The sequence below is a fragment of the Coturnix japonica genome, chromosome 2 (genome assembly GCF_054131305.1).
Source record: "Coturnix japonica strain WE chromosome 2, WE-NBRP24, whole genome shotgun sequence".
Taxonomy (NCBI): Eukaryota; Metazoa; Chordata; class Aves; order Galliformes; family Phasianidae; genus Coturnix; species Coturnix japonica.
The window spans coordinates 87748167-87764680 of NC_140664.1; the positions used below are offsets into that span (position 1 = coordinate 87748167).

At 37.7% G+C, this 16514-nt stretch overlaps 1 protein-coding gene across 5 annotated transcripts in view; it reads right to left on the reverse strand.

The window, feature by feature from the left end:
* ADCY2 (adenylate cyclase 2) overlaps positions 1–16514 on the reverse strand; it is a 200500-nt gene that overhangs the window by 12272 nt on the left and 171714 nt on the right. For 2 of the 5 annotated variants that reach the window (XR_014942851.1, XR_014942852.1), the window contains exons 18-20: positions 12348–12532; positions 11087–11171; positions 4097–4238 (exon numbers count right to left, since the gene is read on the reverse strand). Coding sequence is in view for 3 of the 5 variants with exons in the window: in XM_015854447.3 (XP_015709933.2) it covers positions 4097–4255; positions 11087–11171; positions 12348–12532 (429 nt within the window). In the remaining 2 variants the exon portion in view is untranslated. Of the gene's footprint in view, positions 1–4096; positions 4256–11086; positions 11172–12347; positions 12533–16514 lie in introns of all 5 variants that reach the window. The other 3 variants (XM_015854447.3, XM_085537921.1, XM_085537920.1) reach the window with 2 other exon arrangements.

Sequence of the window (16514 nt, forward strand, 5' to 3'; positions counted from 1 at the left end):
CATTGATTTTGCATCCTAAGAAAGTAAAACCTGAAGGAATTGCTCATAGACACAGGCTATAAAGTTTCTGAAAAGTTTGTCACAGGGGCCATAGCGGAGCAGTGTCATATTTAAAACAGTACATAGAAGTGAATGCTATGACTTACCTGAGAATACAAATTCATGTCATAAGAATTCATCCCTGTTACGTAATAGAAATGAACCCTTAGAAAGAAAGGAAACCATCTACATAGGGATACAATAAAGGAACACATACTACTGAATAGTATCATAGAATCATAAAGACTGGAAAAGACCTCTGAGATCATCTAGTTCAACTGTTAGCAAGTCCTCACCATGCTCACTAAGTTACATGCCATGTCCACATGGCTCTTGAACCCTTCCAGAGATGGCGACTCCAACACCTCCCTGGGCAGGCTGTGCCACTGCCTCACCATTCTTTCTGAGAAGAAATTGCTCCTAATATCCAACCTGAATCTCCCTGGTGCAACTTGAGGCCATTCCTTCTCATCCTAGTCACAAGGGATGTACAAGTTACTACAACCACTCTTCAGGGAGTTGTAGAGAGGGACAAGGTCTCCCATGAGCCTCCTCATCTCCAGACTAAACAATCCCAGCTCCCTCAGCCACTCCTTGTAAGATCTGTGCTCCAGACCCCTCCACCAGCTTTGTTGCCCTTCTCTGGACACGTATATGAAGTGCAAGTGATAGAAAACTGATTCTTCTTACCACCACATCGTTCAGGAACCAGAAGACAAATAGGAAATTTACAGGTTCAATAAGGAAAAAAAAAAAAAAAAAGTGTGTGTATATATACATATATGTATGTGTAGCCTGTTGCTGTTTACCAACATGAAAGACAAGAGGTTAGGAGATTAAAAAGTTTAATCTTAATTTTATGGGAATACAAGAAAAATACATAACTAGGAAGTATTTAAAAGGTGTTTGCAGAACCAAAATATGCCCTAAAATTTACAGGCAAAAGCAGAATGGATGAATAATATGTTAATGTGCAGCTGCTTCTAGAACTTCTGCTGAAAGCTACTGCCTGGGCTGGGCAGGTAAATGGATTGCCGATGGATGGCAATGCCTGCCTTCTTTGCCACTGAAAAAGTGTCTTACAGACAGTAAACACAGAGCCCAGATGGCTTTAGCGATTAGGATGTGCCTTTGCTGTCTTCCCAGAAAGCAGGTGCAGCCCAGAAAAAATCATGGCAACTTGCATGATGCATAATCATAAGGAAGAGGATATGAGTAACCAAAAAAAATCAGGAGCATAGATATGAACAGAAAAGCTGTTGTGACACAGAAAGGGTCAGTGTGCTGTACACTGCTGGCTGTCTGTGCAGCATGGGACAAACAGCTTGTAAGAAAGGACTGCATGTTCTAGTGTTACAAAGAAAAATCTTCCTTTCCTCTGAAGAGTTATCACTCTTTCCTCCACCTCAAAAACTAGTAGACAAAGTTGTACATGAACACGCGTCATGATGAAGCACAGCAACAGCGTCCTATTTCTCTTCCTTCTCCTACAAGGAGGCAACATCCATCCCTAGTAATGCTTTGTAGCACAATACCAGAATAGAAACAACAAATGGCACTGTTTAGAACCATGAGCAGTAATTGCAGCTGTCACAATAAATGTCAGGCAATTTTAAGCAGACGTTCCCCACTCGTTTATTGCAATCATTCATAATAATAAAGGCTATGGTAATCAGGTGTCTTAATTTTCCTATGAGTATTTCTCATGAAAGAGTACTCTCCAAAATGTTTAATCAGAAAATTAAATGCAATATAATTCCAGGAAGGAATGGCTTTCTTTCAGCACACACAAAAAAAATCACCCTCTCTTCTACCATTAATTCTTTTCCTCCCCCCCACCCCTTACAACATCTGATTTTTCCTGGTCAGCTTTCCAAACTGTTGCATCTTCTCCAGTGCCTGCAGACCTTCTGAGGATGAAGGAGGCCAACTGGTCCCCACTCCATATGCCTCATGGAAGGCTGCAGCAGTTGGCTTCTCTGGGGCACAATTTCTGCTGGCTCCATTCTGCAGCTAATGAAGCAGTATTACTCTTGCTAGGTATTTAACTCAGCAACATGCTTTCAAGTTAGCTCACAGCAAAAAAGCTTTCTGAGTGCTTCTTAGTAATAGGGAAGCTGGATGCTCACAGCACAAAAAAGAAGGGTGCAAGAAGCCAGTTGCAGAAGAATCCCGCTTCCTGCTATTTGTTTTGTGTTTGTTCCTCTGTCTCTCAACTGAAAAGTACCTTATTTGCTATCCAGCATACAGTCAATAAGCAGAAACCCAATTCTGGAGTTTGATAAAGCAAACAAACTTTTACTACATTTACGTGCTTTGAAATAATTTTGCTTTTACTACATCAGCATCAACATCACGAAAAGATGTTTGTTGTTTTTTTTTTTTTTGAAAGTACAGTCTTACTACTCTCAGTTAGCATTTATCCACACATTTTTCATCCCTTTCATTCCCGCTGCATTTCATTCAACAGCATACTTAGCCTTCCCTTTCCTTCATACAACAGCAAGCAAAAAATTCTGGCACAAGTAATGTTCATCCATTAGATAGAAAATAGTGTGTATTAGTATTAGTGTGTATAGTGTGTATATAGCCAAATTGAGTGTTTGCCTCTGAGGAAGATGCAGGCATATTTCAATTCATTACCTGAACATCCACGGAAATAAAACCAAGATTTGATCTGTCATCTATTTTTAGGTGTTCAGACATTAAAAAAAAACCACACTGAATCTCCTTTAAGTTTTGACATGTCCTTACAGATGTTGAAACAAGACGTGACTTATGTCTGTATTCCTTAATATTTCCAAGGATTTGTGAGGTTCCTGCTTCTTTGAAAACTGTGCTTAAAGATAAACAAAGCAAACTCATGGTTTTTTTTAAAACGGGATGCCACTAAAATCACGTCAACTTCTTTTTATTTCAGTTGACATGAAAGACCAGAGAGTTCAGCAGACTACCGTTTTTCATCTTCACTAAATTTACTGAGGCTCATTTCAACCCAGGTATCTTGAGGGGTGACAGTATAAATCCAGTTGCCAGTACAAGGGTGAGCAGATGGTGTTGCTCTGCTGGGGAGCAGAGATGGAATAGCACATAAATGAGAAAGCAATCCCCTGATGGTTTGCTGTGTTTAATGCCTGAACTGAAAGCTGGAGCCAAGCCAAATTGGCTTTCAGCCAACATCTTCACTGGATTCAAAGGAACCCCACAGCAGTTTTCATTCAACATTAGCTACCAAATGAATGTTTACAGGTAGTACTAAAGTATCAATGTGAACTACATTATAGTAGTGTAGCTTAGTGCAAACCACAGTGAAAGGAAAAATTTCCTTCTCTATTCAGGAAATCAAAATAAATCTCCTCCCCTCTTCTGTCTGTTTTGGAACAATTGTTTTATGTGCAAGTAATTCAAACTGTTGCATTTAAGATATATAGAAATTATTACTCCTTCTAAATCTGTTAGGCTTTTTTTCTTTTGTCTTTGTTTTCATCCTTCTTTCCCTTATTAAATTTACAAAGCAGCATTAGGAGTAGATCTGACTCCCACTTAAGTCAACAAGAGTCTTTAGGTGGATGTTTCTGATGCCTGGATTAGATTCATTAGCTGTGAGTAAATAGCTATTTCAGTGTTCAACACCTCTTTCCAGAATTAATATAGCCACTGTTTCATGGAAGAGATTAATTTTCACTTCTATAAGTAAAGTCTCCAGTCACCATAAGCCATTTCAAAACCTGGATGCAGCTCCACTCTGATCACAAAGAAAAATATATCTGAATACATATGCTTCACATTTAAATCCTTGTGGATTCAATTATCCTTTTCATTTTCTCCCCGTTTTCCTCCTCTGCCCCAAGGCAAAGTGTATTGCCACTTAAAACAGTTTCACATTTTTGACTTCAAGGTGCTAAGGTGATTCAGTGCTCAGGAAAACAGGTGGGAAAGAAAATGACTGTAAATCTATAATTTGAATGTATGGATCTACTGTTCAACTCAGCATTAACTGCTATTTCTATTATATGCTGCCTTAGTACAGAACAGAGAATATACAGAGATGGCTGACCTCATTCTTCAGGTTTCTTGCCAAGAAGTGTTCAGCTACGTGGGCTGGAAGCACATTCTCCAGAAGCACCCGATTTAGGTTCTCCATGGTTTCAATCTCCTCCCGCTCTTTTTTGAACTTGTTCTTCCACAGGAAGTCTAACCTACAGTAATATTCATTCTGTTACAAGAGGACACAGAGGTAAAGAAACAATCGGCATCTTGTCCTGCTGGAGTACAGGTTTAAGAGACAAAATAAACACAGTACATCACCTTTACAAGGATATTATTTGGCCATTCAAGTACCATTCCAGATTCCACAGAAGTTAACCCCCAAGCACACACCATATGGTACACATTTCATTGAATTTATAAATGCTCCCCACCACGAAAGAAAAAAGAAAAAACAAAAAAAGGCACAGAAAGTAAGCCAAAAGATGCAGGGTGATTGAAACAAAGGAAGATTTCCTTATGTATTCTCATGCTCTGGAAGAAATTCATTCTACAAATCAAACACTGTTATGGAAATAATGTGCAGTTCTGCAATATGATATCTAATTTATTTAAAAGGAATTTCCCTTACAGGAAGACCCTAACTGTTGCCATCTTTAACTTATGTCAGTACAAACTGTCTGGTTAAAAATAAAGGGTAGCAGAAGAAAATTCAGCCTATTGATACACCTTTTGTTGTTCAGGAGACAAACTATCTTCTTTTAGTATCCACAAAGCAAAAACATTACTGCTTTAGAATAACATGAGATTTTTTAAATTGGAATGTTTTGAAGACTTATAAAAATGGCCCATCATGTTGTTTTCTGATCTTGTCTTTAAAAATGTATATAATGCTACATCCTTCTCTTCTTGTTGTACCTGAATTTTCATTATATAAATGTATAAGAATCTTGAAATGTTAGTATTTTTGAAAATTTTGTTTCATTTTTTTGTGTACTTCTGAACTCCTTTTCAATAATTTCAAGGCTTTTTGATAAATTCTATGGATTATTTCTTCATTAAAGACTCCACTGGCCTACATCTTTGGAGGTGATGTAAGTCAGTATTTCAGTGTAGTCCAGTGGCTTAACACTACCCTGCAGCTTTAATGAAGGCTGAATTACTAATCAGGAGAATATGATTATGTTCACAATCTTATGTAAAATCCTGAAAATACTAGCCATTATTATTAGCAGCCAGTAAGTGTTTAGATAAAAACATGACAACAGTCCTTGTGATTGGACATTTGCTATCACAGCTCAGAATGATTCATGGGTACTCTGTTGAGATCACAGCCAAAGACAGTGTGGGAAGTTGAAATGAAATGGATTTCACAGGCTTCCAAAGATACAAAGAATTTAGAACTGGCAAAGCAAAAAATGGATCCACTGAGAAACTGTAGGATGAAAAAAATACTAAGAGAGCAACAACACCTATACACTTTATTTTAAATTGGTTGATAAGGCCTGGGTATTGTGTAGGTATTTAATTGGGAAATAAAAAAAAAAAAAAAAAAAAAAAGAAAAAAAGATTATCCATACCACAGTGTCCTTTAGTGATTATATTTTCTTGTGCTGATGTGCTAGGAAGCACAGAACACATTCCTCAAATGAGCCGCCTAAGAGAGATTCTGGTTTTCTGACTCAAAGTTAACACTGTTCTGAATATAAAGTGAGTCTTAATGTCTTACAGCAGATCATGCTCTGCCTCAGAAGTATGGACTTGGTACGCCATATAAGCAAACAAGCTGGCTATTTTCAATTACTTATGTTACTAAAGGTTATTTGCAGATTAGAAGCAAATGAAGAGAAGGCACAGACTTACAAACATATAAAGACATGCATGAAGGGAGACACAACCTGAAAACAGGCTTCTGCCAGAACTTGTAAACAGAACTGTATTGTGTTCTATCATTGTTCCAGTTATCTCTCTTGTAAGGTTTGAGGTCATGAACAGCTTTTGTTCAAAACTGACCACAGGATTCAAAATATACGCAGTCATGTATGCTTTATTTTTCTATTAATATTTATATATTCACATTCCCTGCATAGATGATAAACTTAATGCCTCCACATCTGCATGAACGAAGAACAAATCCAATAAACTGTCTTCATGTAGAAAAAATCCAATAAGACACTGGGATGCCAAGATCATTTGCATAAATTGTCTGAAGTAAAGTGGACATGTGGCACAAAACAGCAATTTGTAACGAATTGTAACCAATTAGTATTGAAAACAAACTGAGATAAGCTTAGTCTTCAAAACAATTTATTTCTTCTTTATGAGATAAATATTATGGAGATAATGTATTTATACTTCTGTTATTTATTGAAATACAGGATGCTAAAACAAATGGCAAAGAGAACTCAAAAAAGGGGGAAAAAAGCAGAATCTAGTCTACAATTTGATTTATAATTAAAAATGTCAAAGGTGATTTCAAAATGCATATTGAGACTTCTAAAAACAGAAGCCCTATCTTAGTAAAGCTTATTTTAGACTGTGAGGTTGTTTTGCTTGTGCAATATACCCAATTCATTTTAAACATCTTTGAAGACCCTGCTCACACTTTGAAGCCTTACAGTCATCTGAAAACCAAGATTGCTTCCTACTTTACACGTAATCTATGGAACCTTTTTAACATCTCACCATGCAAATATCTCAGAATGGCTTTGATACACAGGCAGGCACGATATCAATGCATGTAAGGCAATGCACACCCTGAGGTACGGATCAGTGGTAACTCATTCTTGGGCAAAAGCAGTCAGGTGTATCAAATACTGATTTAGGTCTTATGTCTGATGAGACAGAGATGGCAATGTCTGTATCTTTAAATTCAAGTCCAACACTCCCCGAGACCTGTTTTCAATATTTGCCTCAGAATGAGGTAACAAACTGAATGAACTTTCTCTCATTGCTGCAGAAAGTTACACAGAAAGTCAAAAGAAGCAGCTCCTGTGTCTGTACCATCAGTGTGTGCGGTCACAGGAGATGCACATGTGCTAAAGGGGCAGAGTGACAGTACCACTAATGCAGATAACTTACAGAAAATTACACAGGTTTTCATTCAGGTGAGGAAAATTCCACAGTCATTACTTATAGACAGCGAGTCTGAGGAACTGTTTCAGTATGGAGCATTAGTGGATGTCTCCTTACAGCATATTTGTGCGTATATCAACAGGAAGTCACTAGCTCTAAAAGTTACTGATATGAAAAGCCACTGCTCTGAAACTTGTGGTGTACTGCCTTATCATTCAAAACCTCCAATGTGTTGGAGAACTGATAAATGGCAAAGATATATCGCAAACCTTTGGAAGAGAACTGAGGTGACAATGAGAACCTCAAACAAAGCTGTGTTAAGGAGCTATTTAGACATATTATCTAAAGCTGATATAATGAGGAATTATTGATACAGCTTACGTAAACATGCCCCCATCTGTCACAAATACACCAACGGTCTGTGAATAGAAGTGAACTTTTAAACAGATGCTCATTAAGTTCTTTCAGAAGAGGCTTTTCAAAAGACTACATTACCTAAGAGCAGAAAAAAAAGAAAGGAACCTTTCATGGAATAAAACCACTTGGCTAAAAACCACAACAGATACTAGAAATAAACAGTTTTCACTGCCACATACACCTGGACACTAAAACAGCCAGTAAAACTCAATTTTTATAAACACAATATAATCAATTTTGAGAGAAGCAAAATATTTACTTAAAGACTAACCAGGTGTACGTAATATCATATAAAGATAAGGAAAAAAAGTTCACGTGCTACATTGATACTAGTAATTCACAATGTTTAAGCCTTAAAATGAGTATAGAGCCCAGCCCATGCCAATCTGCATTCTCCCAGTCAATGTCTGGGAAGAGTTGGAGAGTTTGCATTCTCAATGTATTGCTTGTGTGCTGCCAGTCTGTTTCAGGGAAGTTAGATGGCACGTATACAGACTGATATGTGTCACTTATAGCCTATGCTGACACGACTATGTAAAAGAAAAGCAATTCTATTTTCTTCACCTCATGCCCATCCTGCAATTATTCTTTAGGCAAGCTCAGCAAGCAGATCTGGCTGAAAACCAACCATTTTTCCAGGGCTGATTTTTAAGCCAGACCATTTCCCTATTTTGGGAATGCCTAGCTCTTTCAGCAGGAATCATGGTTGTGCATCTAAGAGTATTATCTGAAGCTGGGAGTTGAGTTTGCTCATAGAAGGTATACTGATACATTAGCTCTGTCTCCCTCCACCTCCATTCTACCATATATGTATACTTTCTCCTGCTTTTGCATCAGCCAGCAGTGAGCAGGCTCATGGGGCTGGGCTGTAGGAAAGCACTCACATTTTGTTTACGTGAACTTTCTGGTAACTTGCTCTGGGGGCAGAGAACCACCAGTGCCAAGAGAAGGGAAGAAACATTCCTTCTTATCAGTGGCTATTGCCTTTAACACTCTTAAAACATACACTAAGAGATATGAAAAGAGAAGCTATTGTCTGCAATGTTGAAAAAGGCAGTAACAAAGAGATAAAGGATTTGTGTATTACCCTCTGTGGAAGAAGGGTGCAGAGGTAGGAAAGTGCTCTACCAGAACTGTAGCAAGAGGACGACTGCAATAGGCTGTAAAATCAGCCTACTAAATCCATGAGTTTTGCTGCCTGTGACATCTGGGAACATTATTTCCCAGATTTTTTTTTTTTTTGTGAGAACACAAACTGCAACGTCAGAGGCTGCTGTCATTATGGGAAAAATGTTCTTCCCTTCAACATCTTTGCCCACGTAGCTGCTAGTGAGTAACACTGTACTGGCTTCTTCCGATTTCCATAAATACACTGGAGATGAGATGTCCCGTATCTAGGGGAAAAGCATACAGAACAAATGCCATTCATCACTTCTCCTGAAGGGGAGATGAAAGGATGGGTAACCATTAATGTGCAAAAGTAACGTAAAATTTGCTGTGTACTTTTTGGGATATGGAAATTTTAATTATTTCTTATGATCCATTCGTGAAGGTTGAAAAGTTGTCTAAAATCAAAGAAGCAACAGGAATAACAGAGCAGAATCTATCCAAATATTTGTCTACTATTCTATTTTAACCAGCTGATCTAAAAGCTATCCAAAAGATGATGCCTGCCCTTACAAACACTGGCCCTGATAAACTCTTACACTACTAGAGAAACAATGCTACTGCAGACATTACTAGAAAAGGAATTCAGAACAGACAGAAAGCAGCTTTCCATCGCTGTCCAAATCCACAGTGCATCCACTCCTTGCTCCTTTTACCTCTAAAATAATACAAACAGTAGCCAGAAGTAGAGCTGAGAAGCAGCTGAATGCCAGAGACAGTGGCAGAGGCTATGGTCCACATCAGAAGCAGCAGAGAGACTGCTCATCAGGAATTGCTCCTCTAGTCCCACTTCATTCCTTATCCTCTTTTCACAGTAAGATTAGAACATTGGCTTGGCACAGATTCTGGCAATGCAGGAAGAACAGGAGGGTATATCAGGATACATTTGCTGGAAGGAGTTTTCTCTCTGTTTTTCTCCAAGACATTCACTACCAGCCAGTGTCACCAGCAGTAACCTAAAATGGCAGGTCTTAGTTCAAGAATATATTAAATCTAGTCTGTAACATCTGCTATCTTTTAGACTTTGATTAAGAATGTTTGAAAACAGAGGCTTTTTTCCTTCATCTTCTTTAAGGAGGAAAAAAAAAAATAGCAGAAAAGTCAAAGGCAATGGGCTGAAGAGCTACTAACAAGCAATATCATGATGAAGATCTCAAACCTACAGCTCTGAAAGCAAAAGACTGTTACCACTACGTGCTCATTTTTCAATAGGTATGAGCCAGGAACAACCAGTACGCACTGCTGCAGTACACAGATCACAAACTTTACTGTGGATGTGACTGAGCCCACAAAGAAATACTCTCTGCTCAGTAAAAATCATGTTCCTTTTCTATTTTTTCTTGATGTTGTGCTCACTCCTTTGATCTGACACCTTGATCAACAGGGACTCCACAGTGCTAAGGAGTGTTTAACCCTGTTTACATCTGGAAGTAGCTGTGTTGCAGCACCGCTCTCTGCTCTTAACATTAAATGAGCAATCTCTGGTACACTGCTGGTAGTAAGGCCAATGATGAATTTTACTAGAACTCAAGAATGTTCCCCTAAGCAAAAGTAAAGAAGATGATAGATAGGATTTTTTTTATCTAGTAACCTGGAGGGTCTGCCTGACAGTTTAAGTGACAGTCATTATGTTCTGGGGAACTGTAATGTAAATAAGTGATTTAAAGACAGTATGACAGAAGAAACTTCCCAAAGCTGCAGGCTGTGTGGGTACTGGCTCTTCATGAGACCTCACATGGCTCGTCTCCTCCATCTTGGAGCCCTGCCTTGTGTACCATGTCACTCCTGGCATGACAAGGTTTCAGCTCAGCAAGAACAGCCTCAAGGAACTGGAGAGCGAGAACCACCCTCACCCTGCCTTCAGCATGCAAGAGTGTCAGGCCACACATACCACAATGGCACCAAGAAAGCGCAACTGGGTAATAAAAAGAGGAGTTTCCTGTCAGTTCCCTGTTTTAGTACAACTGTGGCATCAGTATGTGGTACACTGCTGTGTGTATGCTATATTGTTTCTGTGTCTGCCTCAAATGGTAATAACTGTGAAGAAAATAGCTTGTAATTAAGCAACTAGGGAGAAAGCAGATGGATGTGGACAGATGGGAGCACGCTGGGAAGCTATGAGACAATATTGGTCAGCATGACAAGCAACAGTCACAGTGCACTATCAGCATAATGCCTACAGACTCAATGACAGCTATTGCAGAGTTACTGGTGAGTTTTAAGGACATACTGGAAGGCAATAAAGGAAATTATAGCTTTTTAGATGTTTCTGACACTCCTTTGAGAGGGTGTGGAGCAAAAAGGAACAAGGGTGCTTGTCAGAAACTCTAAAGCATATTTGAGAAGGCAGGAGGATGGCAGTGTGTCCACTGATGCGGATGAAAAGAACTGAGCATCTTACCTGTCTACCCAAAACCAGTAACGTGACGAAGAATATAAACAAAGAAATTGAGCCCATTGTCTTCAGATCTTTCAGTATTCCAGGCCTATAAAATAAAAATGTAAGCAAAGCAAGCTGCTCAAAAGTTAAAACAAAATTACTTCAGCACAAGAACAAGGGAAAGACTACCATTTATATTACCTTCTGGTTTGTAACTAGGACCACTTAAATAGGATATGCTTTATTGTTTGGCAAAATGTTATTTCTATAATGAAACTTTAATTACTTCTACATCATTCTGTGCATATGTACCCATATTTTGAAGTCCAGTGCTAACATGAGGATTTATTAAAAATGATTTCCTTCTTTGCTAGCAAATGGAGAGTGATTGGTACTCATTCTATAAAGGCAGATTAAAAACAGTTTTTACATAATACATGACTTCCATAATGGAAATCTTGACCCTGCATCCAATGAATGTGAAGAAATGGCTACTGAGGCAGCTAACTCTCGAGATGTCTTTTCATTCAGAATTACAATAGGGACAAATCAGATCTTTTATTACAAATTCTGCTTTGGGGAAAGATGCTATAAGGAACGGGGAACAATTCATGTTAACGCCCCACTACTGATGCCATTGAAAGAAGAACCTTGATGAGAGATTTAGGAAAAGAAAGCCAATAGATACACAAGCTTGACTGGCAAAATGAAGGCTACCAGGAGTACTACATAAATGTAACTGGTCATGTGGTTCTCCATGGTGATGGGTGGATGGTTGTACTGGGTGGTCCTGCGGGTCTTTTCCAACCTTGGTGATCCTACAATTCTATGATTCCATCCCACCACACAGGTGTTCTGTCCACTCATCTAATGGGAACATAAGATCTCTTTCTGTTCATTTAATGAACTGTAGGTCTGTTTGGTTGTAGTTTTGTTTTTCAATAGCTAAGACTGCACTTATAAAGTTTTACAACAATATACTAGTTCTGAAAAAGTTGATCTTATTCGGCTTGCACCTTCAGGAGCCCTAATAATGTTCAAAATCACATTTTCTTCATGTCCTTCATTATAAAAATGCACAGTACTGTACTTTCTATAGCATGTGATCTACATATCTGGCACAGATATGTGGTTTTTATTCTTACGCTCAACAATGACAACAATTTTAAATTGTGACTTATAGATTATAGAGCCAAATGCATAAGAAATAAAAAGCTACATGATATGTTCTGTAGCTGGTATTTTATTTCCATTAATTTCAGAATGACTGGAATTAACCTACCTTTTTAGGGGTGCTGTTGCATACATAAATTTGCTGTAGTAATCCAGCATGGACCCATGAGTGTGCAGAAGGATAACGTTGTAGCCCACTAATGCAATCAACATAATCACCATTTTCAGCTCATAATTTATCCTCAGAAAAACGGAACAGGAAATGAGTCCTAATATGCAGCTGTATATAAAATACTGGGGAAGGAAAATAGTGTAGTAAATATTTATAGTTTGGCTGCTGAGTGGGCTATCACACATAATAAAATACATAGCTTTTAATAGAATACTAGCTTTTAAGAAAATATAAACTGACCACTTAAGCATGTTATTTATCACAATGTATAAAAATAGTCATAGTGCATAGCATGTTATGATTCACAGACAATAACAACCAGATACTGGTCTTTCATAAAATAGACTCTTTTTCTTACTAGGCTCAAACTCTCTCTAAACTCAACAGAATTCAGATTATGATCCTCATTTATGCTTTCTAATTTTCACCCTTCGTCACTTTTGAATTATTCATCTCCAGCAGCAGTACATCCTATATGTGGGAAACCAGTGTTGGTGTGGAAGTGTTGTATGAAAGCCCACCACCAGCATGACTTAATATTTTATTCCCACACCTCTGTATAGTTTTTGCTGATACCTGAATACAAAAACTACCCTGTACATATTACTGTGAATAAGGGAAGATCAAGGTCAAAATGCTCGAAGATCTGTAAACAATTTCATTGCCTATTTTTGCAGCATTGTTAAACTGGTGCAATAAACACACATGTTAAGAACCTCACAGACACCTAATTTTACAGGCTCCAGAAATACAGTTAAGAGGCAAATAACTGAAAATGATTAACATGGCTTATGAACAACATACATATTAAAAAATGATCATGCTACATCTTGAGTAATGACTACATAGGAACACATTCTTCTGTTTAAAAAAGCCTTTTCTATCCATTGTCAACAAAAAATAAATATAGTTGAAGTTAAGTTCCTGGGGTAAAAAAAAAATTAAAAAAAAAGGATTATAGTATCAAAACCAGTGCTAAAACATGAATAATGCAATCCCACTAGAATCATTTTCTTTGTTGTTAAGATACAGCACCTTTGCCAAATATCATTCCTGAAAATTACAGTCTTGCACCCTGTAAAGAAACAATCTTTTCTTAAGCTACACAGCATTCTATTTCTAGATATGCTTTTTGATTTTCAGACTTCTGTTGATTAGTTGATAACAGTACTTTTGACAGAACCTGAATCACTGTATACTAATTCTGGAGGATCATTAAGAATAATAATTTTCATGGCACTCATCAGGTAGAATTGATCTGCCATGTAAATCTTTGCTGTTACTATAATTTCCTTGCAGATCTGCTTGAAATAAGAAATATAAAGAACTGTTGTTCAGAATAAAAAAGTAAAAATAAAACAAACTTCTCTGCTGGTTGCATCCCTCAAGAGCTCACACTTACATTTTCAGAATTCAGTGTTTTATAAAAGTAGCAGTAGTCATTTTTTTTCATCCTCAGGACATTCTACTTGTGAAATTAGTTTTACAGCAAGCGAAAGGCTGTCTCAAATCCACAAATGGACCAAGCAAAAACCAAGAAACTTCCAAGTGGAATAAAGTCCCTGTTAGTGCTCCAAGGGATTGAAAATATTGGCTAAGATTTCAGAGTTGGGTGGATGGATGATAGAACAGTGGCACAGACGTAATTTAAGAATGATGATTGATATTGCATATTGCAATGCAGCACTCTAGTAAGGCTCTGGCAAAGACAACATGGGAAACTCTACTCGAATGGCCACATCAGCTTATGATGCCTATTTAAAATGCCACCTGAAATTTATCTTTTTTCAGTCGTAAAGCATGTACCCAAATCTGTTGCTTCTGAGAGCCCAATTCTGCAAATGAGTGTTTAAATGTCTGTCAAGTGAACTGAATTTTTCCCTTTTTTAATTAAAAAAAAAAAAAAATTGGAAATTTTAATAGGTATTTAAAGCTGTGCAGCTTGAATCATCTGTTATATAAAAAATAATGTTTGTAAGCAGTATAAATTCAGTGAAGAAACAGTCAAATTAATCCTTCAGAAAATCAGGACTAGTGAAATTGCAGTTGTATGTGTAGCATGAAAGCACTGATCTTTGTCACAGCACATAAAGTGGAAGGCATCTGACAAATGGCAACCTGTCTGCTGGGCCAAGTGGTCTTCACTCAGCTGATGAAATTAACTTAGAGGAATAGTTCCGCACAAATGTGCGGAAGAACTTCTTTACAGTGAGGGTGACGGAGCACTGGAACAGGCTGCCCAGGGAGGTGGTGGAGTCTCCTTCTCTGGAGATATTTAAGACCCGCCTGGACGCCTTCCTGTGTGACATGGTGTAGGGAGCCTGCTTTGGCAGGGGGGTTGGACTCTATGATTTCTAGAGGTCCCTTCCAACCCCTACAATTCTGTGATTCTGTGATTCTGTGAATTAAAGCAAAGCTGGGAAAAATTAATAATTTTAGTGTACTGGTGTACAGGACTCATTTCTTAACAAACACTCCAACTTTAGGTATACTCGTCCTGCGACTCTGTACAACTGAACTAGCGAACAAGGAGACTACAGAGATATTAATGCTCTTAGAGCAACAGAGATGCTATATCAAACCTGTGTAGTGAGCTTTAGTAGACAATGATGGTAGACTGAGGAATCAGCAACTCATGTAACTACCCACCTGAGCAAGGCAGGTGCGTGCCATGCTCTGCATGTCCACTGGCTGTATGAAAGCCTCAGATGATGCCACTTGCACACCCTTGCCTTTATGTAACTGAGCAGCATCAAGTGCTTTTGTGAACATAAGTTTTGTCTTACAGCAGAAATGATGGAAAGAATGATTTTCTTCAAAGAAAATCCTGTAAGAGCTCAAAAAAAATGCAGGATGACTTCTCCACAGATGGACTTTGCACCACACACCATCCTTGACTGGACCTCTGCCTGTTGCTTCTATTATATAGAAGCTAGAGGAGCTTCACAGCACAACTAAATACAACCATGAGCTAAGATCCTGTAACTTACTAAGCAGTCTTTGGTAAGTCTTCAAAAAGAGCACAAAAGCAAAGAATACAAATCAGAAAAGTTATTTTATGGTGTGGAGCAAGGACAGAATCAATCAATATGCTTCCAGATGAACTGAATGCTAGTGGGACTAAAATAATTAAAAAATCTCTTATTCATTCATTTTAGATTATGTCATCAATAGATCTTTCAGCTCCGCTGCTATAAATCACTGGAAGTGCTTAAAGGTAAAATAGATAAAAAAGGATTGATACCCAATTTACGAAAGCAAGCATTTATCAGCGGTTCAATATCTTGTTCAGTAAAGAGAAAAAAATATTTTCAGTTTTTAGAAAACTTTCTAACGAACAATAACCCAAAAGGAATGTTCAGCTTTTTGAAGCTAGAAGCTGGGAGCTATGCAGTGCCACAGGATGAAAATAATGCATGTTTGACAACTGTTTAATAAAGAAAACAAGGGGAAAAAAAAGTATCTAAATACTTCAGCCAATCTAAACCTTTTTTTAACAGAAGTGACATTTTGACATAACTGTTGTGCCAACTGATCAAAGTTTCTCTGATGAACGAATGCATTTTCATATTTTCCAACTTATAAACCATCAGTTGTTCTGAGTGTGTCGGTCATACGAAGAGCTGACAAACAGTTACACAAGGAAAAACATACTTTTTGTTTTTGTTTTTGTTTTTGTTTTCCCTTAAGATAAAGGGATTCAATCTAACAAATATAATTCATGAAAACTGTTCCATTCAGATGCTTGTTGGAGAGCTTAATTGTAAAAAAGAAAACATTTTTTTTTTTTCAAGAACTTTAAACCAGTAATAAGTTAAAAAAAAAAAAAGGGAACTAAAGAATCCACTATTATAAAAGAAAATCAACACAAATATGAATATGCTTGGGAACAATTAATTTCTATGTGCTTGTGAGCAAGTACTCGTGTGGGTGCTGGGAGAAGGATTGCTTCAATTCTTTGACTACAAGGATAGCTTTACACTGGGGCCAAAAGAGAATATAGGCACCTGCCAGTACCAAATCAAGCTAAGCAACATGAAAATGGGAAAAAGAAAAGAAACTCATGCTTTACTATTGCTTTATCAAGGAGATGCTGAAAGTTTG